Source organism: Phocoena sinus, chromosome 3 (genome assembly GCF_008692025.1).
Source record: "Phocoena sinus isolate mPhoSin1 chromosome 3, mPhoSin1.pri, whole genome shotgun sequence".
Taxonomy (NCBI): Eukaryota; Metazoa; Chordata; class Mammalia; order Artiodactyla; family Phocoenidae; genus Phocoena; species Phocoena sinus.
Window position 1 is genome coordinate 8,063,395 of NC_045765.1, and position 23,179 is coordinate 8,086,573.

Consider the following 23,179-nt stretch of genomic DNA (forward strand, 5'->3'; position numbering starts at 1 on the left):
GAAAATTCAAAACAATTAGTAATGGCTATCTTAAGGGCCATGTAGAGAAGAATTATAAAGCCATGTCTGGGCTCAGACGAAAGAGGGCTGGGATTGATTGGTATTGTCTGTCATGGGCATGGGAAGGGAAAGTAGCTAGCATTTCCTTAGGTCTTCTCCTATGTCACAGTTGGTGAATAGGTTGCCCTTACCTAGAAACCCAAATAGATTGGTAGAGTCTTCCTAGACGGATGAATTAAGAAGGATTTAAAGCTATATTCAGTTTCAGCAGTAAAGATGACTGTGATCGATGAGCAATATCTGTTGTGGCCACAGAATTAGAAAGAGCCAGCAGGTACACATCATCTCAGCCATCCCTGCCCCAAAATTCAATACCATAATTGTTCCCAAATATTGTGCATACTAGGTGCCAGGCACAGTGCAAGGCCCTCTACAGGGAATGTTTCTTTTCTTTTTCACCACTCTGAAAGGAGGAGGGTTTTATTACCCCTGCTTAAGAGATGCTGTGGACTAAATGCTTGTGCCCCTCCAAATTCATATCTTGAAACCCTGCTCTCCAGTGCAGTGGTATTTGGAGGTGGGGCCTTTGGAAGGTTATTAGGTCATGAGGGTGGAGCCTTATAAAAAGGGACGGGAGAGAGATGATCTCTCTCTCTCCACCATATGAAGACAGTGATAACACAGCTGTCTACAAACCAGGAAGCCGGCCCTCACCAGGAGCTGAATCAGCCCACACCTTGATCTTGGACTTCTCAGCCTCCAGAGCTATGAGAAATACGTGTCTGTTGTTTAAGCTACCCAGTTTATGGTATTTTAGTCAGCCTGAGCTGAGTAAGACAACAGATGAGGAAAGTGAGGTTCAGAGATGTTTGAAAAATTACCAAAGATCATGCCGCCCATAAATGGTGAAACAGGGATTTGCGCATGAGATTTTCTGATTGGGCATCTGTATTTCCAACTTCCACTGCCAACCAAGACTAGTGCTGGCTCTAACACTTCCCAGCTGCGTGTCCTCAGGTATGCTACTTAACAGTCTTTATGCTACGACCTCTGCTCCACTTTGTTGAAAACTCCAAATCACCAGCATAGTGACCAGAGACCCATCTAAAGCCAATTGTGGGTGCAGCTGGAAGGCAATCTGGGATCAGTTAGCTATGTCTGACACAGGCAGTCATGAGAAGTGGAAGTGGGCTTGTCTTGTCCACAAGACCAGCCCTGCCTCATAATGCTGCTATTAATAATCATCCTGCTCCATTGACACCTACCGTGTCAGGTACCAGGGAAATAACTCAGAGACGTTGGGTGACATAAATGGGGAAATTGATTTCAAACGTGGATATGTTGGACTTCAGAGCCGTTTTTAATGACTGGCCAATACACTGGGGGCAGCTCTGCCACCACATAGCTGTATGTCTTCAGCGACAATCTTAGCTCTTCTTTGGCCTTCTGTTTCCTTGTCATTTATTCTTATTTAAAGGATAGTACAGAGGGTCAACTCCCCTGCAGCTCCATTTGGCGGGGAGTGGCTGTCTGGGGGAGCTGCCTGGAGGATTCTTCTTCTTCTTCTTCTTTTTTTCTTCCATTTTTGGCCACACCATGTGGCTTATGGGATCTTAGTTCCCAGACCAGGGATTGAACCCAGGCCCTCAGCAGTGAGAGTGTGGAATCCTAACCTCTGGACCATCGGGGGAATTCCCTGGAGGATTATTCTGAAGCCACGTCCAGGCTCACCAGGAACACAAACTGGGTTGATTAGCAATGTCTGCCACAGGCGCCTGAAATATAGCAGTAATGTACTCTCCACACATCTGCATCCTGGTCTTGTAACATTAATACTTTAAAAACAACATGGCCATGTATTGAGGGCCTGCTATGGGCCAGCCAAAATTCTTTATGTGAAAATTTCCAGGCAATTCTCCCCAAATTGAATGTTATGGGACTCTATTCTTATTTAACAGATGAGAAAACTGAGTCTCATTGAAGGAGGAGGGATTTGCACAAGTTTGGGTAGCATGTAAAAAGTGCACCAAGAATTCCAATTCAGGGTTTAGACTCTAGAGCCCACTCTCAATGAAAAGGCCAATTAAAAAAAATACTAATAACAAAGCAAAGCAAAGCTGAACACCCACTCTTTGCCAAGCCCCGGGCAACACTACATTTAAACCCACTTTGGGGGCTTCCCTGGTGGCGCGGTGGTTAAGAATCCGCCTGCCAATGCAGGGGACATGGGTTCGAGCCCTGGTCCAGGAAGACCCCTCATGCCGCGGAGCAACGAAGCCCGTGCGCCACACTACTGAAGCCCGTGCACCTAGAGCCCGTGCTCTGCAACAAGAGAAGCCACCGCAATGAGAAGCCCGCGCACTGCAACGAAGAGCAGCCCCTGCTCGCTGCAGCTAGAGAAAGCCCGCGCACAGCAATGGAGACCCAGAGCAGTCAAAAATAAATAAATAAATAAATTTTAAAATAAACAAACCAAAAAGAATAAACAAACAAACAAAAATAAACCCACTTTGTTGGCTGAGTCTGCTCTTTCAACTCAACAAATATTTACTAGGTGCCACCATATGCCAGCTGCTGGCTCCACCCTCCTGTATATCCTCTGACACTCATGTTACCTCTCTAGGTCTCTGTCCCACTACCAAAGATATGGCACAGAGGTCCCCCGTGTATGGGGAGATGGAGTCTGAATTCCTGTCTGGGCTCAGCGAGCTAGAATTCTGTGATTTCTTGATAATGTCTATTATGGGAGCCCCAAAAGCAATCAGCAGTACATAAACCACTGTTTCAGGACACATCAGATCCCAGCTTTGGAAGCCCTACTATGTGCCAGGCCCTGAGCCTGTGCTGTTTTCATTGCCTTTCCACAACCACCCTGAAAGCTGGAGATCATCTCCATTTCTCAGATGGAGAAATTGAGGGTAAATGGGACCTGTGACTTGCCCAGGATGACAGAGGGAAGTAGTAGCGATGGTGTTAGGGTTTGACCCCTTGATCTGATGACCCTAGAGCCTACATACAGGGTTACTGGTCCTCCACCCCCGGAAATGCTGTCCTCAACTTGGGTGGGGTTAAGAGGTGACTGGGGGGTTCCCACTCAGGATCTTGAGGCCCAGCCCACTAATCTCACCACCACCTCATCTCCCTCCCATCTGTGCCAGAGCTTAGAGGGATCAGTGTCGCATTTCCTCCGAGGCTGAGCCGGCTGAGCTGCTAATGGGGATCGGATTGGTGGAGGCCACACCCGCCCTGCCTCAGCCCACAGCAAATGCGTGGCCTGGGATGACACAGGGCTCACAGGGACCTTCGAGGGCTGTCCCAGAACAGGGATAGAGAGGTGAAGTCAGAGGGGAGGAAGGCAGATCAAAGATGGAGCAAGGGAACCTCCCCTCCCACTCTCTCCAGCTCTTCCTCTGGGTCTCTCCCTCTTTCTGTTTCTCTTTCCCTCTTTTCCCCTCAGTTTCTCTCTCTTCTCCTCTGTCCCCATCTCTCCTCTCTGTCCACCTCTCCCCTCTGAACGCTTCTCTTTCTCCCCCTCCCTCTTTCTCTCACCCTTTCTCCAACTCTTTTGCACCATTATACAAACATGTGACATATGGATTTTGCAATGAACACACCTGAGGTTACTTGCTGTGTCAGACCCCCTTGGCCCCCAGCTGTGCCCCCTGGCCCTAGTCACAGTGACAGATGCCGGGGTACTGGCAACAATAGGGCATTGAGTGGCTATGCATGGTAAGGCTGGGCCACCACGTGGTGCTAAGTGAGCCTCCTACTTCTGGGCCCTTCTCCCTCCATGCAGGGAGGGCCCTCACTGTCTCAACTCATCCCCTCACTTCCTCCCAGCCTGTCCCCATGATGGGTCTCTGCCTGAGTACTCTCCATTGGAGTGACCAGGACTCCAAGGGCTTCAAGGCCCTTGTGTGACCTCTGACCACACCCTCTCCCCTTTGTGCATCAGCTTCCCCTTCTCAAATGAGGGCAGAGATCGGAGCAATGTATGCTGGACTGCTGTGGGGGTGCTGAGGGTCCTCAGGAGGCCTCGCTCACGTTCCTAGATCAGGGTGAGCAGCGTGAGGCACAGAGAGGGGAAGGAGCTGCCTTGAGGTCACACAGCAGAAAAGGGTGGTCTCTCTCAGGCCTTTCTCAGAGCCAGGTGGGTGGGTCCCAGGGTCTAGTATGGGAGAGGCCCAGGCGTGGAGGGAGTGCTGAGCATCCCCCCACCCACTGTGCTCGTTACTACTCGAAAAAGAGATCCAGGAAGAGACACAGTGTACAGAGACACACACACAGAGACCCGAGAGACAGAAAGAGCGGAAGAAGGAGGCGCCGGCGCCAGGACCAGACAAAGGACGCTCGGCGGCGCGGGGAGCAGAGTCGCGCGGCGGGGGCGGGGGTGGAGCTGGGGTGGGTCTAGAATTGGCCAGCCCCGCCCCCGGGATACGCCCGGGCTGCCAGTGGAAATCCGAGGGCTCGGAAGAGGCAGGGCCCCTGGGGCCCCTGGGGCGGGGCTTAGATGGGCGGGGCAGGGGCGTGGTTAGTAAGGGCGTGGCCGGGCGTGGCCGGGCGCTCGGGAGCTGACCAGCTCTGTGGCTGCTGAAAGCCCCGAGCGCGGGGCGAGTGGCGCGGGCGGGCGGGCGCGCTCAAGGTCATCCCGCGGCCCAGAGCTCTGGCGGGGTGGGACGCCTGAACCTGGCCTAGGGGGCCTGCCTGAGCCCCTTACCCCATCCCCCGGGGGCGGGGGCCCAGGAGCGGCGGAGCACCCCCTACAAGCCCTCCTTTCCCCTCCCCCTCCCCGCAGTCTGAGGCGCCCGCGCGAGGCTACGGCCCGCGAAGAAGCGCCGAGAAACAAAGGGACGCGGCGGCGGTGGCGGCGGGCCCGCGGGGCCGCCGGGCGCGCCCCCTCCTCTCCCCTCCCCGCTTGCCGCAAGGTCGACGGGCTTGAGGACGAGACGCCCGGCTCCAGGGCGCGGTCGAGGCCCAGGGCGCGCGATCCGACGCCACCCCTTCCCTGGGGCTCTCGGGGACTCCTTGCCTCCTTGTCCTGGCCCAGCACCAGTGACTGGGGCCCTGCGTTTGCCTGGGAGGCCTGCTGGGTCCGGGCCTGGATGGAGGAAGCATCCTACGCCGCGGCGTCCCCTCCCCCATCAGGCCTGCTGAAGGGGGGGCAATCCCGCCCCCAGGGCGCCGTAGGATGTCCCCCGAATCGCAGCTCGATTCCCTAAGGCCTCTCAAGCCAGACTCTAAGAGCCCCCAGCACTCTGGGCGCGGCTCTGTCCACTCTCAGGCCCCGAGGCTCGGTCCTACCCCCCCCACCCGGGCCTAGCTAGGCCTGGTCCTACCCCCCCTCCCATCTCTTCGGAGCCTGTGCCTAACCCCTCTCCGACTAGGTTCCCTCTCAGCGACAGGGGAATACCTACAGTGACCATTCTTGTGTGCCCGGCGGGCGCGGTCCGTGTTGAGGGTGGCTCCGGGGGTCGTGCACTCCTTGGGGGGCGCTCGATGCTCACGCCGGGGTCCTGCCCGGGCGGCCTCTGGTGCGGCCGCTGCAGAGGTCTCGGTGAGGGCAGCGACTCCCTCGAGGGCCGGGGACGGGCCCGAGCCCGGGTACGCGCGCGCGGATAACCGGGCCCCGGGGTGGCCTGCGGGCGGCAGGGGATGGAAAGAGGGAGCGGGCGCGGGATTGAGAACGCCCCCTGCTTGGCCCCGCGGGGCCCGAGGAGGTTGCGCTTCCCGACAGAGATCGCTGCGCTCTGCCTTTCGCCGCCGCCCCTCGGCCCGGCCCGTCTGGTCCCCGGTGTTCAGTCCTCTCCCCTCGCCCGCCCTCCCTCCCTCCCTCCGGCCCGCGCTGCGCGCTCCGCGCTCTGGGCCGCGCCGCCGCCGCCCCCAGCCCTTTATAGCAGCAGCTGCCAGCGCCGGCGTCGCTTATTGGCTACGGCAACCGAGCCCCGCCTCCTCGCGGCGCCCGACGGCGCGGCAGGTGGAAGAGAGGGCGCGCTGGCCAGGACTTCGCACGCCCAGAAGGCACATCCTGGGGCCTCGGGTTGCCAGATTCGGGCCCTTTTGCCCTCACGGATCCTACTTACTGCGTTGGCGCCCTTTCTTGGGCGGGCTTTCTGCCCGGAAGACAGGAAGGGTTCCCCTCTGTCCAGCACCCAGAGCTGGAGGAGCAAAGAGGGCGAGGAGATATTGATGGCTCGATTGTACTACCTTCAGGAGGTGCTGTCCACCAAGAGCACTGCAGAGGAACGAGGAACCTAGACTTCAATGAGCAGAGGCCTGGGTCCCCACGTTTGGGAGGACCATAAGTCTTAGTCCCAAGACCAAGGGAGGAAGGTGGGGGTGGCTGGGGACCTAGTCAGCCTGAAGAAGGAATTGGAACCCTGTGGATTTTGAGCAGGCTAGGTGTCTCTAAGGTTTAAAGGGGGGTGGGGAATGGGCATCCCACAGTGCAGGGGCACTGCTCCAAAGGGAGTGAAGAAGTTTGGGGCTCAGGGTTCCTTCGGTGCCCTGAAGACCCAGTAAACCATCGGGCCGTCTCGGACCCCATAAACTTCGGGTGGACGGTTTTGCCATATAAATGTCCTGGCTTCCCGGGCTCGTGATTGGTCCGCCTGTGAGACCCACTCCCTCTCTGCTAAGCGGGACCTGGCCTTTCTGTCAGGCGATAGGGGGTGGCGCAGTCTCTTGTGGTGTGCGGGCGCGAGTGCACGTTTTTGTCAGGGCGGCCACCAGGCGCGAGGAGGTGTTCTCACTAGAACACTAGGGGAGCCTTTGAGTGAGGCTTCAGCACCACAGACAGCGGTCCGACGGCCCTGTCCAGGGCGCTGCGGGCTGCGTAGCCCGGGTCCCCGAACCCGAGAGTCGCAATCCAAACTCTATCCTCGTCCGTGCACGCCCTTTTAAGCTCCAGACTGTCCGAGCGTGCCATCAAACCCAGCGAGGAGAGCCTAATTTGACCAATCAGGGATGGCCCCCGAGAGGACCAATTGAGGGACGATGCCTTCGAGATTGAGCCAATGGGAGCGCGAGCAGCAGACAGCGCTGCCACGACGATGGAAAGGGAAGGCCAATCATAATGGCCCGCGCAATCTGGGCGGTGGCGATGCGGATCCCCGGTTGGCCCTTCTTAGATTTGCCAGGGCGACCTGGCTGCCGACCCCGGGGACCCCGAGCGATGGCTTGTTCCCCATCCCGTGTTCCTCCTCGCTCCTGTCGGATCGGAAACTGTGCTTGTGCCGGGAAGGAAGCTACTCCTGGGCGCGCAGACCAGGCTGCAGTTCCCATGGAAACTGCTGGCTCCCGGTTGTGCGGGGATAGCGAAAGGGGACTGAGCCTTGCGGGGAGGCTCGCGGGGGCGGCCCCAGTAGCCGGACTCGCTCATCCTCTCCAACTCATCCGTCCCCGGCTGGGGTAGCTCCCAGTCCGAAAAATAAAATGAGGCCTAGCTGCTGCCCCGCCCCCACGAGCTGGTGAGGGGCCGGCGGGGCCATTCTGCGCGTGGCGCCATAGAGCTCCCCCGGGCACGTGCCCTGGCTCGCGGCTGCGGTCCCCGGAGTCACGTGGCTGCGGCCACCAGGGCCCACGAGGTTTGCGCGCCATCTGGCGGCCGCGTGGCCTGGAATCGCTCCCCGTCCCTCTCCCAGAAAGCCCGCATAAGGAGGAGGAGGAGGAGGCGGCCTCAGCATCATCCTCCGGGAAATGGGGCCAGTGCAGTCGCCCCGCCGCTGCCAAATCCCCTCCCCCGTCTTTCTTCTTGTTCCAGGAACACGCCGAACCCGTTCCACCTCGGGGCTTTGGCACTGGCTGTTCCTTCGACCTGGGATTTGCCTCCCCCGTCTTTCTTCAGGGATGGAACCTCTTCGTCATTCTGGTCTGTGCTCAAAGGCCTCCCCAGAGAGGCCCTCCCTGACCACCAACCTAAACAGCACTCCCAGGAACTAGCGTATCACTCTATTTTCTGCACGGCGCTTGTCACAGCTGTAGATGGTTTTACTTCGGGGCTTACTGGACATCTCCCCAACTGCTCCCTGAGCTCTCTGAGAACGAGGAATGAGTGTTCTATGAGGGATTAGGAGAGGGAGTCAGGATCCTGAGACCTGGGACATGTTCAGTAGCCTCCAGGGCCCCCAACCTTCCACACCTGACCCTGTCAGAGGAGGGAGTGTTTAGGGTTGCCAGGCCCAGGTAGCCGAGGCAGAGCAGAGGTTGACAAGAAAGGGCAGGAGCGCTGTCTGGTGTGTAGGGGCATCTGCCCCTGCCCCCGTCTTGCTCGGGAAGGAACCAGGTTGGAGACAGAGAGGGGCCCACCTTCCCCCAATCATCCAGGCCTAGGGGAAGAGCAGCTCCTTTCTCGCTCTTTAATCTCGTTCTGCTCTCTTGACACAGTCCCAGCAGTGCAGCCCCAGGTGCCAGCTCCAAAACTCGGGCGGGGTCGGGGGGACCTGCCCTGAGGGCCCAGCCCTGGAGCGGGGCAGAGGCGCCTCCTTCTGGCCCGAGGTCCTGGCGGCTGGCCGCGGCTGTCCCGGCCCCGGCAGACTCGGGCATGGTGTCCGATGGGATGAATAAATAGGGGCGTTCAGTGGTTGGGTGGATCAGGCGGGCTTGTGGTCGGGGTGGCTTTTGAGCGTGTGGAACTTGACGCTGTCCAGCTTCTCGAAGCGCTTCCCGCAGCGCTCGCACGTGAAGTTGTACTGCACCTCGGCCGTGTGCTTCTTCATGTGCCAGTTGAGCGACGCACGCTGTCGGCACTGGTAGCCACAGATCTCGCACCTGCAGGGGAGCACGCGGGAGGCACCGGGGGGGGGGGGGGGGCGGCGGGGTCAGAGAGGGCGGGGCAAAAGGGAGCAGCACCGGGGAGGGGCCGCCTCAGGGGCGGGACACAACCACTAAGGCTGGGCAGACCCCTGGAAAGTGGGGGGGCACCATCTGGGGTGGGAGCACTCTGGAAACCCCACGGATGCAACGCTGGGGACGTTGCCCGCCCTTGGGAGCTGCCCTGTGGGAGTCCAGGCCCGGATGCCCTCCCTCCCAGCCCCTCGCGGGAAGCCCGTCACTCACTGCAGAGGCGTCTCGCCTGTGTGCGTGCGCCGGTGCACCTCCAGGTGGTTTTTCCTCTTAAAGGACTTGCCGCAGGTTTCACAGGTGAATTCACGGACACCTGGGGGAGACGCGGGGCTGAGCAGGCCGCCGTCGAGAGAGGGGTTTGTGGGGTCACTGCGGCATTGCCGAGACCCAGTAGTGCGCAAGGCCTCTGGGCGCAGGCAGACTAAAGCCCACATCCTCTGGGCGCGAATGCCGACTATAATAGCTAAGGCAGCTAGAACAAAGGACAGCTACGGCCCCGCATGAGGCTCACAGGCTGCCCAGGAACGCGACTGGGCAGAGCAGGAATGCGTACTCGGATCCCTGAGGTACACAGGGTGCAAACTGCCAAGCTAAAGTGGGGCTGAATTTGACTCTAATGTTTTACGTATTGTGGTGATCTCACATAAAAATCCAAAGTTCCAGCCTCTCGAAAAATCTGAAGCTGTGCCCTCCTGCTGGGTATAGGCACCAGTGCTCCCCGTGAGGCCCGCACCCCGTGTCCTGGGTTAAGGAGGCGACTGGAGCAGACGGAACAGAAATCCTGTCCCAAGTTCACTTCCCCACCCTGCCCACCTGGGGTGGCTCACTGTCCCCCCCGCTCAGTCCTGGAACTGAGTCCCACGTGAGAATTGCTCACGGAAGTGGGGAGGCCAAGGGCCAAGTTGGGGAAGAGACAGCCAACCCCTGCCCAGCTCCACATGACTTAGAATAGCAGATGTCCCTGGGACCCGTGTAGCGACAGCTGACTGACTACTTAGGAGGTGCCCAGTGGGCACTAAGTCAACCACTTTACTTCCACCGTCTCACACCAGCCCTTGTGGTGGACACAGAGGAGGCTCAGAGAGGGGCAGTCCGTGTCTGGGTTTCGCCCTGCCTGCCCCGGCCCCGGCCCCAGCTCCCAGGCCCAGGCCACCGTGCCTTTGGCTCAAGCTGCCAGCCCCTCCCCGGCCTGACCTGAGTGGATGATCATGTGCCGCCGAAGGTGGTTGGATAAATAGAACTTCTTGCCGCAGCCGGGGTGAGGGCACACCTTGGTCTTCCCTTTCCGATGCACAAGGTTGACGTGGTTCTGGGGGCAAGAGGGGCAGGAATGGGGCTGCGGGTGCCATGGGCCCGCCTCTGGAGCTCTCCAGGGTGGGGACAGATGAGGGCCAGCTAGGGCTGGCCTCCCTGGAAGAGGAAGAGGGCTGCCCTTGCCCTTGGGCAGGGACTCCCAGATCCGAGCCGGGGGCCAGGGGCACAACTGGGATCAAAGAGCAGCTTACTGAGCACCTACTCCAGCCAGGCTCTGGGCTGGGGCATCAGTCAGCCTTGTCAGAACCATGGGAAGGGGATCAGCCATGAGCCCAGTTTGTGGATGGGGAAACTAAGACTCTGGAGGCTTAGTGGTTTGGCCCGTGTCTCACAGGTGGGCAGTGGCCGGGCTAGGACCGGAGTCCAGGGCTGTCAGCCCCACAGTGGCACTTTGCATAGTGCTAAGCTGCCCCTAGCGCCTGGAGCAGGCAGCCCCCGAGTCATTCATTCTTTTGTTCTTTCATTCTTTAACTTACTAGCACAACTGCTCCAGCGCCCAGCACCAGGCCTGGCACCCGGCAGGTGCTCAACATGTGCTTAATGAAAACATGACTTGGCAAATTCAAAGTTCTCCTGGTGCCACATCCTGCGCCAGGAGTGGGGATGTGACGGGATCCTGTCTCTGCTCTCAGGGCACCCTGTCCAGACCTCAGAGGGCAAACGGCAGGTATGTCCTGGTAGTGCAGTGACCCGGGGCTGGGGGGACTAGGGTGGGCTTCCTGGCGGAGGGGCGTCCTCAGCTGAGCTTGGAGAGGAAGCATCGTGAGCTGACAGGGTGGCCTGGGCAAAGGCAGAAAGAGTTCAGGCGGCGGGAAGAGGGGTAGTTTGTGGGGAGCCACCAGGACCAGGCAGGCCCCCGGGGTGTGCAGAGAGAGACCGTGCCTGGTTGAGGAGGCAGGATGGCTGGGGCTGGAGAGCAGGAGGGGAGGGCAGAGAGGTGACGGCTGCCTCTCTGTGTCTGAGGCCGAGATCAGCTGGGGCTGGGTGGGTGCACGGCAGGCAGGCCAGTGGCACCTGGAGGGGCCGGGTGGGGCCCTCCACGAGCCGCACTGCCCAGACCCAGCGCGCAGGCAGCCCGACACAGAAGCAGTCCCACCCAGCCCACTTGGATGGCGGCCTCACCTGGAAGCTGCTGAGGGCCACGTAGACCTGGCTGCAGCCCTCGTAAGGGCAGTGGAACATCTCAAGCAGGCCATCAGCGTCCATCACCCGCGATCGCTTGCTTCGCCGCCTCCTGGAGGGGAAGGGCCCATGGGATCGGGGCTCTGACACCAGGAGGGCTGCGGGCCCGAGGGCCGCTCCTCGTCCCTCCTCTCCCCCGCCTGCCCCGGCACCCACTTCTCGGGCTCCTTGGGGATCTCATAGATGATGGCTGACATGTCGCTGCCGTCCAGCTCCTCCCCGTCTGCCTCTGCCTCGGGCTCTGTGCTCTCAGGCACCGTCGCAGCCAGCTCTGCCAGTTCTGGGGCCACCGGCTCCTCCTTTTCCTTCTTGAGCACGTGCAGGTCCTCCTTCTCTACGGGGGTGGACACAGGGTGAGTGTCCGTGGGGACTAAGGCTGCTGAGGAGCTTCCTCTGGGGCCATTACTCGCCCTCCCCTTCCCAGGTCCCATCATGGCTCCCCCAACCCCCCAGACTGGCACGGCCCCCCAGACCTTTCTTGGTCTCAATGCCTGTCATGGCGTCAGGGTCCACGGTGCTGGGCTGGCTGCCCTCTGGCTCTGTCTGGGTGTAGGCGGCCACACCCTCCATCATTGCGCAGGGCACCTCATCACCCAGGCCCCCTCCGGGGGCACCGTTGCCTGCTGCCACGTTGAGGTGGATGCCCTCGGCTGTGAGGGCATCGTAGCCAGGGCCGGCAATGATGATCACCTGCGAACCGGGCACCATGCCTGGCACGGGACAGCTGGCCACCACCTCACCCAGTGCCTCCTGGGGCATGTTCTCAAAGAGGGTGCTAGGGCCCGGGCCCACTTGCACGGGCACCGGCACGCACACCACTGTCTCCAGGGCTTCGGGCCCGCTGCTGGCCGGGTTGGGGCACAGTGGGGTGCCCTGCTCAGCCAGGCTCTCCACGTGGTGGACATCGAAGGGGATGTGCATGCCCTCCTGTGTGATGAGCCCGCTGCTGCCCGCTGGGCTGGTGGGGGTAACTGCCGCCATCGCCACTGTCGCCTTGGCCTGCTGGCCCTCAGGGGGCTCCTCGGAGCCGGAGCTGGAGCTGGACGAGTCAGAGCTGCCGGCCACCAGGCCATTGCCCACTGTGGTGACAGAGGAGAGGGGACAGTTACGACAGTGGCGGCGGCAGCTGGTATTGCTTGAAGGCTCCCCAGGGGCTGAGCACTGTGACTCCCCTACCCCCATAAGAGCGGTCAGCTCGGTCCATATCCTCCACAGCCGGCCCTACTCCTTGAGATGCTCTCCTGACTCAGCCTCCAGACCCACACTCAGGCTCCTGGCTCCTCCCTGGTGGCCCCTGCTCAGCCTCTTCTGTTCTTATGAGCCTGGGAGGCTCTCACTGGGGCCTTTCCTCAGCGCTCCACTCATCCCAGGGTATCCACCGGGCTCATACCATTCTCATCCTTGACACCAGCTGGGTGTCCAACAATTCGATTCAGTTCTGACACTATCTGTCTGGAGACAGTGTCAGACCCTGAGGGTTAAAGAGCTCAGTCCCACAAGGCTGCCCCCACTTCAGATTTCAGTCACAAGTCCCGGGTCACCCATACTTCCGGCTATAAAGCAGAGGTCCCCCACAGCGCCCTCCTCAGCTTTGGTAATTTGCTAGAACAACTCACAGAACTCAAGAAAGTGCTCTACTTCTGATTACAGTTTTATTATAAAGGATACAACTCAGCAATGGCCGGATGAACAGATACACAAAGGAAGGTAATCGGCAGGGGGGCGGGGGGAGGTTGGGGGTTGCCACGGAGCTGCCATGCTCTCTACAGACACGTTAATCTCCCAGCGCCTCAACGTGTCCACCGACCTGGAAGCTCTCGGATCACTGTTTAAGAGTTTTTATAGGGACTTCCCTGGCGGTCCAGTGGTTAAGACTCCATGCTCCCAAAACAGGGGGCACGGGTTCGATCCCTGGTCGGGGAACTAAGATCCTGCATGCCACACGGCGTGGCCAAAAAAATAAAAATAAAAAATAAAAGAGTTTTTATAACCCAGTTTCTAGCCCCCATCTGCTCCTGGGGGCTGGGGGTGGGGCTGAGAGCTAACCCTGGGTTTGGCCTTTCTGGGGACCAGCCCCCATCGTAAAGCTATCTAGGGGCCCCTCCCTGAGTCACTTCATTAGACTCAGGTGTGTTCCCAAGGGGCCTCTTGCGAAAGGGGCTCATTACAAACACTGTTTACAAACTGAAGATCTGCGGCAGCCCTGCCTCGGGCAAGTCTATTGGCGCCATTCTTCCAACAGCATTTGATCACTCTGGGTCACGTTTTGGTAACTGTTGAAACTTTTTCATTATTATTATATTTGTTACGGTGACCTGTGATCAATGATCTTTGATGTTACTATTGCAAAAGGATTACCACTCACTGAAGGCTCAGATGATGGTGGCATTTTTTTAGCAATAGAGTATTTTTATTTATTTTTAAAAATTGTATTATCTATCTATCTATCTATCATTGGCCGAGCAGCATACTCAGCAGGCAGGATCTTAGTTCCCTGACCAGGGATTGAACCCGTGCCCCCTGCAGTGGGAATGCAGAGTCCTAACCACTGGACAGCCAGGGAATTCCCCAGCAACCAAGTATTTTTAAATTAAGGAATGTACCTTTTTTTTCCCACAATGCTACTGCACACTTAATAGACCACAGTATAGTGTAAACATAACTTTTATACGCACTGGGAAACCAAACAGTTCGTGAGACTCCTTTTATTTCGATATTCACTTTATTGCGGTGGTCTGGAATCAAACCTGCAATATCGCCTAGGTCTGCCTGCATCTATTTTTATTATACCGTCACCACCCATACCCCAGTGTCTCCAGTGGACAGTTCTCGCCTGGACCTCCCGCGGAGCTGCAGCCCATCACGCCCCACTGCTCCCTCTGAGGGGTCTTACAGGCATCTCAGACTCTGGGCTCCAAATCTTCCCTCAGAGAAAGGCTGCATGGCTCACAGACATCCCCGTCTCAGCGGGCGGCAGCTCTGCCCCTTCCAGTTGCTCAGGCCAAAGTCCTGGGGCTCTCGTTGACTTCTCCCTTTCTCTCACACCCACTTCCAATCTGTCAGCAAAACCTGTTGGCGCTGCTTCCAAAATACATCCCCAGGCTGACGGCTTCTCCTACCTCCCCCGCACACCCTGGTCACGGCCCTGCCAGCCCTCTGCCAGGACCACGCAGTTCCTTCTTCTGGGTGCCCCCGCTCCCATCCTTGCCCACCCCCAAGTCTGTCCTCCCCTCACTGGCCAGGGGGAGCCTGTGAACACCTGCTCAGGTCACGTCCCTCTTTGACTGAGAATCTGCTCATCACTTCCTGTGGAAGAGATAGGCCAGCTGCTCACCAAACCCGTCTCTTCCTCCTGACACCTGGTGGACTACATGTCCCAGCATCCTTTGCCATTAGGTGTGCGATACAGCTGAGTCTCACCGGAATGTGGGGGGAAGTGAGCTGTGTTAGGTCACAGAAGCTGGGGTGCGTCTATCTCGGCAGCTGGTCTCACCTCAGTTAACGCCCTTCCCAACTCACTTGGCGTAGCAGCCAAAGCCCTCACCATGGCCACACAGCCTGAACGTGTGCCCTTGTCACCTCCTCTCCAGCCCCACTGACCTCCCTTCTGTGCCCAGGGACACTAGGCAGGTTTCTGCCTCAGGGCCTCTGCACTCACTACTCTCTCTGCCTGAACCCTCTTTTCTCAGACACCTGCGTGGGCTCCCTCCTTCCCCTCCATCAGACCCTTCCTCAAATGGTATTTTTTCAGGGAGGCCTCTGACCACTTGGTCTCAAATAGCACCCTTTTCTCTCCTTTATTTTCCCCCCAATACTTACCGCCTTCCACTGCACTCTAGATTTTACTTGTTTATCTTGTTTACTGTCTGCTTCCCCTTTATACCGTAAACTCCACAAGGAAGGGGGTCCCTGTGCATAGGCCCCAGTGCCCAGGTACACAGTGCTGCTTGGTACACATTGGGTGCATGTTTATAAAAATGAATGAACCCATGACCAAGGCTGTGATGAAGGCCAAGAGGGCTGGCATCTTACCCAGGTGTTTGGTGCTAATGTCTGCAAGCAGGGAGAAACTGGGGACAGGAAAAATGAATGACTGTCCCTTAAGTTACACACTCGTGACGCAGTTGGGGTATGCTGTCTGGGTACTACGTGTTCTACACTCCCAGAAGGTCACATGGAGAGTGCAGGCTCTGGAGCCTGACTGCCGGGGTGGGATCCTGGTGCCCACTCCTCCAGCTGTGTGAAGGGGGGGTGCCTTATAACCTCTCTGGGCCTGGGGATAACTTGGTACCTACTCACGGGGTGTTTGGGGGTATTTAATGAGTAAACAGGACAGTAGAACGTACAGTAAGCACCCTATCAGTGTTTCCCATTATCGTTATTATCCTAACACCCCATCCCTGACTCAGCCCTGGGGCAGCAGCAGGGGCGGGGTAGGGGGATCGCCCCTCCTTCTAACACCCTGTAATCTGCAGGGTGGATTGAGCCCCGTGGCTCCGCTATGAAGGAGGGGGCAGTTGCCTAGTGAGCTGGGGGCACGGCCAGGGCCTGTGCGTGGATCCCCAATTACAATGTCCAGCTGTTAAGCCGACACTGGACTTCTTGCCAGTTGATAATGACATTAATGACAGAATTGGCAGGGCACCCACCGGCCTCCCACAGTCCTGGTGCGAGGTCTTCTTACTGATGGCGAGGTGGCAGGGCCGCCCTCGGCAGAGAGCTGATAAGGGTGTTGCTGAGGGACCAGGCTGGGACAGGGACACAGCCACTCCCTCACAGAACCCCCCACCCCCGCCCGCCAGTGCCCAAAGCAGATCTGGCTAATTGATCCCAGCATTCATTCCTGAGAGCCCAGATCCAGAGGGCACTGGTATCAGAGTTGGGTTGGGCTGTCAGGGGACTCCTCTGGGTGCCACCCCCATCCCAGCCAGACCCAGTGCCAGATGGGCCAGTCACATTACTCCCAGGGCCTTGGTGTCCTCGACTGCTAATGACAGGGCTGTCATTAGGCTGCGGAGGACTCAGGGTGGTTTGGGGCAGGGCCTGGAGTCGGGAGGACAAGACGGCCGGGGGGCTGGCTGCACACTGGGAGCCTGGCTGACACACAGCGGGACAGCCGTTGGCTGGGGTGCCCACCTGGAACACCTCTCGCCCACGGCTTCCCCTCGGCCAGCTGGGATGCCACCTGCTCAGAGATGCCTGCCAGCGCGGGCTCAGCCCTGGTAACTGACCCCACCCTCAGCTCCGGCAGGGTGCCTGGCAGAGGGCCCCATGCTCCCCCTGATGCCAAGCCCCCGAGGCAGGCGGGCAGCCCCTTACCACCCATGGCATCTCCTCTGCTCCCCTACCAGGGCCAATTGGACCTTCATAAATGAGTCCCCCCCAGTCCTGAGAAGGACTCCAGCTCACATGTGTGTGTAACCAATGTGGGATGGCAGGGGAGGGGCTGGGCAGTGAGAGATGGGGAGGGTGGGGCCGTGGTGTGGAGGAGAGAGAAAGGGATGAAAATGGGAGTGAGAGAGTGAGATGGAGGAGAGACAGTGGGAAGAAGAGAGAAAACGAAAGGAGATGCGAGAGAGAGACAGAGAGAGAGAGAGGATGAAACACAGAAAGGTGAAAGGGGAGGATCAGGAACAAGAGAAAACTCAAGAGCAGAGAACGGGGTGTAGGGAGGAGAACAGGCTGGAGGGCGGGAAAGAGGGTGAGGCTGCGAGAGACAGTGCAGAGCCTGAGAGAGAGCCGGAGAATGTAAAGGAGAACAAAGAGGCCAGGAGAGGCCCAGCACCTGCCTGTCCCTCCAGCCGCTGAGCCAGGTTCCTGGACCTCAGCCCTGCCTGCAACTGACCTCAGGCCCAGATGAGCAAACTGCGCCGTACCTTGGCTGTCCCTCCGCAAAATGGGGACCAGCTCTTGGGCTCTGCAAGGACTCAAAGACTGCAAGGCCATCCAGAGCCAGGGCCATGTCAGCTGCTGTGAGGTCCGCGAGGCTGGCCTGAGGCTGGCAGGGCCCATGAGGGGCTGTAGAGCCCCAAACACTGGAGGCCACCGGGAGCCCTCCCCTCGCAGACCCACCTTTGTCACTCTCAGGGTCTGAGTCGCTGAGCGGCTTCAGGGGCGAGTGCAGGTCTTGGAAGTAGCGGTGCCCAGCCTCGCACTGCCACACAGCCGTGGTGTACAGGCCAAAGGTGGGGTCCAGCTCGGCGAGGTGTGGCTCATAGGGGCAGCGGTGCTTGTGGTCCTCGTACCAGATCACCACGTTCTTCAGGCAGTTTACGTTGCGTCGCCGCCCTGTGCACGTGGGGCACGGGCAGGCATGAGGGGCACGGCTCACCCCTACCACCCTCTCTGGGCAGCACGGCCCCCAGAACCACATGGGTCTTATAGCTCTGGGGGTTGAGACACCCTCCTGAGTATTAGCCAGGCCTGTCCCCAGTTTACAGATGAAGAAACTGAGGCTCAGAGATGTGAGACCTGCCCCAGAGACAACAGAGACTGGCAGGGAATGTCCTCATTGTTTGAGTCAAGTCATATACATAATAAAGCCTGGTGTATGGCAGGTGCTCACACGACTGCCAGCTGTTAGTTACAGTTATAAGCGTCCTCATCAACTCAGCGTCTCCCGCCCGCACCAGCTCAGTCCCTCGGCCCTAGTCTCCCAGCTCTCACCCTTGCCCCCGGCAGCTGACAGAGGGCGTCTCTGAACACTTGAGTCAGGCCACATCCCTTCTCTACTCAAAATCCACCAGGGCAGACTTCCCTGGTGGCGCAGTGGTTAAGACTCTGCCTGCCAATGTGGGGGACACAGGTTTGAGCCCTGGTCCGGGAAGATCCCACGTGCCGCAGAGCAACTAAGCCCACGAGCCACAAATACTGAGCCTGCGCACCACAACTACTGAAGCCGTGCGCCTAGAGCCCGTTGCTCTGCAACAAGAGAAGCCACTGCAATGAGAAGCCCGTGCACCGCAAGGAAGAGTAACCCCCGCTCGCCACAACTAGAGAAAGCCCGCATGCAGCAACGAAGACCCAATGCAGCCAATATAAAAAATCCACTAGGGCTCCCACCTCAATGGGGGTAAGAGCCAAAGTCCTCCCTGAGGTTCACCAGGCCCTGTGTGTTCTGCCCTGTCACCTCCTGCTGCTGCTGCCCTGGATCACTCCACTCGAGCCTCAGGGCCTCCTCCCTGTTCCTAAACTAGGCAAGTATGGCCCTGCCTCAGGACCTCTGCAAGGGCTGTGCCCTTTCCTCTAGACACCTGCCTTGCCCCTCGCCCTTCACTCAGCTCTGAAGGTGTGCCCCTGACCTTCCGGGCTGGGAGATGACGGGGCCGGGGGACCAAGGACATACGTCTCGGCCTGGGGGTCTCAGTCTTAGCTCGGCTTCTGCCTCTGAGCACCATGATAAGTAGAGGGGCTCACTGCCATCAGACCGCCGTCCCTGGACCACCGGCCCTGGACCACCGGCCCTCACCCTGCTGGACATGGCCTGGGACCCACAGCCCAGGGCTCAGGGGTCATGCTCAGGGGGTCGGAATACGCACTCCAGCCTCTGCTCCGACTGCCCACGCCCGGCTCCCCTGGAGCCTGGCACACCACATGCCCTTTAGGCCTGGGCACAAGCTGTTCCCTCTGCTCTGCCTGGCTCTTCCCCGGCTGACTCCCACGCACCGGGCAGGAGAGCAGAGGAGCAAAGGGGACCCCTCGGGAGACACATGGTCCTGGGTTTGCAGTTTGGCCTGGCCACTTTCTGGCTGTGCAGCCTGGGGCAGTGACTCAGCCTTTCTGTGTCAGATGGGGATGATGAGAGCACCCCCGGTGGGCACAGCACAGGTTCGGGGCCCCTCCAACCCTTCCTATCCCATCCCCACCCCCGACCCAGGCTGGGTCAGACCCCTCCTCTGGGCCCCCCCATGCTCTACTTCCCCACCACAGCCCTGCTCAGCCTGTCCCCTGTCTTTCCTATGAGACTGCGGGCTCTGGGAGGGCAGGGCTGGGTCTGTCCTGGACTGCACGGCTCCTGGCACACGTGGACCCTCCACAAGCGGTCCCTGAGGGAGGGAGGGAACCAACCACAAAGCAACTTACTCCCAACGCCACCTCCACCCTGGTTGCAGCCCCACTTACTTTTCTTCCGCTTTGGCTTTTTGGGGACTTGCTCCCAAGGCTTCCTGTAACAGAGAGAGGGGGCAGTGGGGAGTGAGCTTGGGGCCTGATGGATGATGAGATGCCAATCCTGCTGGGGTAGAATGTGGGCTTCCGCTTCCCGGGCCAGGTCTACTTCCCTTGCCCCTTCACTTGGGCTCTCCTGCACCAACAGCAGCCCTGGCAGGGGTCTACTATCATCAACCACCTCACGGAGTGGGAAACTGAGGGTCCAGGGTCCCGTGGCTGGGGAGTGGATTATCAAGAGGGAGCTTATTCGGGGAGGCTGACCTAATCAGGGGAGCCTTTAAAAGGGCCCTGGTGAAGTCAGAGACTGGGAGCTGAGAGCATGAGGGGGCCTGTGAGGGACCAGGACCTGAGAACGACCTTGTGGAGCTGAGAGCAGTCCCAGCTGATGGTCAGCAAGACCGCAGGGACCCCAGCCGTATAGCCCGGAGGAAATGGATTCTGCCAATGCTCTGAACAGGTCTAGAAGCAGATCTTTCCCTGGGCGAGCTTCTAGGTGACGTTGTGGCGTGCTGATACCTTGATTTCAGCCTCCTGAGACCCTGACCTGAGGAGCCAGCTAAAATGTGCCAGATTCCTGACCTGCAGAAATGTGAGATGATAAATCTGTGGGGTTTTAAAGCCACTAAGTCTGTGGTCATTTGTTACCCAGTAGAACAGTCATGGAGTTGACTTTGGACTACCCCCTCCAAGGACCTGCAGATCCTGGTCCTGAGGCTGACCCAGAGCCCTGGGGAGATGGTTGGGCCCTAACTGCCTGCTCTATGAGGGTCCTGACCCTGCAGCCAGCTCAGGCCCAAAGGCCACGCCATCATGTCCGCCTACCTCTAGGGCCTTCCCCGCTCTGCCTGGGTCCCAATACCCTGACTGTGTGTCCCAGTGAGCCATGGCCTTGGGGAGCCCAGGGCAGGGGCAGACCCTAAGGCCAGGGGCCCCCATGGCCTCCCACACCAGGATGGCCACCAGATCTGCCAAGCAGGTTCCTGACCCTACATGACACACTCAGCTGTGACCCAGCACAGGCTCCAGGCAGGTGCTTTGGAGCCATCTCTCCTGGACCTGCTAGGGCCTCCCTTTGCCTTCCTGCCACCATGCTTCAGGGTCTGCCCACCTGACTCAGACTGCTTCCCTGCTCTTCCTCTTCTAAACCACAGCAGCAGGCTCTGTGACCCTGGGTGAGTAACCCTGCCTCCCTGTGCCTCAGTTTCCCCATGTGTAGTGCGGGCTCAAAACAGTACCTTCCTCATGGGGTTGGCATGGGGTCATATGCATTGTAAAGAGCCTGGTAATTAAGAATCACTCAGCAAATGGTAACGATGACCATTATGATTCTCAGTATTATCACAGAGCCAGGCACTGGAACACGGGTCTCCTCGCTGTGGCTGGGGCCACGCTCTTGCCACCAATGTCCTGACAACCAGTCCAGGGTCTCTCCTCAGCTCCACCGCCCACCCTAAGTGACTCTTGTCCAGCCTGATAGCAATACTCAGCCCCAACACCCCATGTCTAGCCCAGGACAGCTCCTTGGGGCTCCTGCCCAGGCTCTGCCCTCTGCCCAGGAATCCATGTCCCCTTGTACCATCCCGGGAGCCTCTATCCCCTCCCAAGGCTCCACCTCCCCTCCAAGGGGCCAGGCTGGCTGCCTAGATCCTCACCCAAACCCAAATCCAAACACCCATGACCACCTCCACCCATTCATAGCCTCTCCACGGCTGGGGTGCGGGGAATGCCACATCGTGGTGGAGACAGACTTGGCGTCAGTCAGATCCGAGTTCAAGTCTTATCTCTGCTACTGACTGGCTGTGTGACCTCAAGCAGGATTGGGCCCCTCTAGGCCTCAGTTTTCCCATCTGTGAAGTGGGGTTAACCGCAGTGCCTCCCACACAGAACTGCCATGCAGTTTGAAGGAATAAATATCCCTTAGTGTATTTTCCTGACTACTCATGTGCCCCGGGGTCAGGTTTTGCCACACACTGCCTGGGTTGTCTCAGTGCCCCTGCCCCAGTCCTGCACAGCTCCCACACACCTCCAGCTCAGCCAGACAAGCTTCTGTAAATACCACTTTCAGCTTCGGAACCTCCAGGGGCTCCCTCTGGTCAGTGGTTCTCAACTCCAGCTGTACATCAAGTCTCCCTGGAAGCTCTTCAGAAAAAAATACAGGGTCTGCAACTCCACCCAGACTAACTGAATCAGAAACTCTAATAGCTGGGACTCTGGCTTGAAGTTTTATAAGCTCCCAGCATTTCCTGCCCTGCTCTTGGGCATATAAACCAGCCTGCCACCCTGGGGAGGGGGTGGGTACAATTCAGCAGGTTCTGGTTGATTCTTGGCCCTCAGAATCTCCCCTGAGAGAAGCATGTGAATGTGTACAAGTGAAAACCAGGGCAGAGCAAGGGTTTTGTTGCAGCACTGTTTGTGACAGGAAACAAACATCATCATAACAGCTAATATCCGGACTGCTCACTATGTGCCTGGCACCGTTCGAGGCGCTCTGCTGTATTTTAACTCATTTAATCATCACATCAACCTATAAGGCAAGAAGAGAAAAATTCCTTCCATACTGCTCTTTCTCGAGATTCAGATAATGCAAAGGCCTCTGCCCTCCACCTGAGCAGCTAACTCGGGGTTTCCTCTTCACCTGAGTCTCCCTGGGCAGAGGTGTTCCCCAAGAGCCAAGAGATTTAGGGGAGTGAGATCTGGATTGTGAGGGGTGCTCTGGGAGTGTGGGGCCTCCCCAGTGGCCCCATTCCAGTGTGGGAATGGGGCCACACGCAGTCCCAGGTGGGTCACCGGAACCTCATGAGGGGTAAGGCTGGGTGGCCCGGGGTGTCCAGTCACAGCCCCAGGCTACATTGTGGGAGTTTTAGGGAATGAGGCACGTGAGACGCCTGGGACCAGCAGGGACCTCGGGCCCCTCAGGCCTCAGGAGGCGGGGCCGCCCTTCCAGGGACGGGGCCGTTAGAATGCTTGGAGGTGGGGCCCGTACCAGGATTGGGCAGCCAGAGCCCTAGGGGGCAGGGCCAAGCGCCCAGGAGGCGGGTCGAGAGGCTGGGCGTATCCTAAGATTGGGCAGTCGGAGCGAAGGAAGGCGGGGCCGCGAGCCAGGCGCGTCCCAGGACCAGCAGTCAGAGACCCAGACCGGCAGTCGGGGCGCTGGGCGGGGTTCACAGGTGCCAGGGGCGGGGCCCTGGGGGCGGAGGGGGCGGGACCAGGCTCAGCGGGGGATGGGGGCGTCTCCTCCCTCGCTCCCTCCCTCCGTCGGGCTGGGCCCCCTCACCCGTGGCGGCTGCTACGTTGGCCGCGCTCCAGCGAGATGAGGTAGGCGGCGAGCTTGGCGTCGCTCCAGCCGCTGCGGCGCCGCAGGTCCACCCAGGGCCCGTGCGCCTCGCCCAGGTACACGCGCCGCACGTCGTACTTCTTCCGGGACTCGAGCCGCCGCCGGGCCCGGTCCGACTCCGTGAGCCGCGGGCGGCCCCGCGCCTTGCGGCCCGCCGCGCCCTCCTCGGCGGCCACCTCCCCGCCCGCGCCCGCCTCAGCCTCCGCCTCCGCCTCGGGCTCCGGCGCCCGCTCCGCCATCCCCCCCTCCCTGGTTACTAGCCTCCCCCGTTGTTAGGAGCCCGGCCGGAAGTGGCGCGCATGTTCCGCGCCGACGAGAAATTTCTCATGGACTCTCACT

The 23,179-nt window shown here is 59.1% G+C and overlaps 1 protein-coding gene across 2 annotated transcripts; it reads right to left on the bottom strand.

Annotated features, from left to right (window-relative positions):
- Positions 1 to 7,961: 7,961 nt before the first annotated feature.
- Positions 7,962 to 23,132, bottom strand: ZNF653 (zinc finger protein 653). 2 transcript variants are annotated; one of them, XM_032627612.1, is made up of 9 exons: positions 22,781 to 23,101; positions 19,459 to 19,502; positions 17,410 to 17,625; positions 11,811 to 12,416; positions 11,494 to 11,671; positions 11,278 to 11,389; positions 10,036 to 10,150; positions 9,055 to 9,171; positions 7,962 to 8,766 (listed from the first exon to the last, which is right to left on the bottom strand). In XM_032627612.1, the coding sequence occupies exons 1-9, from the start codon at positions 23,077 to 23,079 to the stop codon at positions 8,711 to 8,713; spliced, it is 1,743 nt and encodes a 580-aa protein (XP_032483503.1). In that variant the 5' UTR covers positions 23,080 to 23,101; the 3' UTR covers positions 7,962 to 8,710. The 2 variants fall into 2 exon arrangements, with proteins under 2 accessions (XP_032483503.1, XP_032483502.1); XM_032627611.1 differs by having other exon boundaries at positions 8,340 to 8,766; positions 9,055 to 9,154; positions 22,781 to 23,132.
- Positions 23,133 to 23,179: the final 47 nt, after the last annotated feature.

What these genes read in the sequence shown, in the direction of transcription:
- ZNF653 (XM_032627611.1), bottom strand. Translation starts at nt 23,079, where the DNA reads ATGGCGGAGCGGGCGCCGGAGCCCGAGGCGGAGGCGGAGGCTGAGGCG. An exon ending in TGGCCCTCAGCAGCTTCCAG is followed by an intron (nt 10,151 to 11,277) that starts GTGAGGCCGCCA and finishes TCTTGCCCCCAG; the next exon opens with AACCACGTCAACCTTGTGCA. An exon ending in ACAGGCGAGACGCCTCTGCA is followed by an intron (nt 8,767 to 9,054) that starts GTGAGTGACGGG and finishes GCTCCCCTGCAG; the next exon opens with GTGCGAGATCTGTGGCTACC.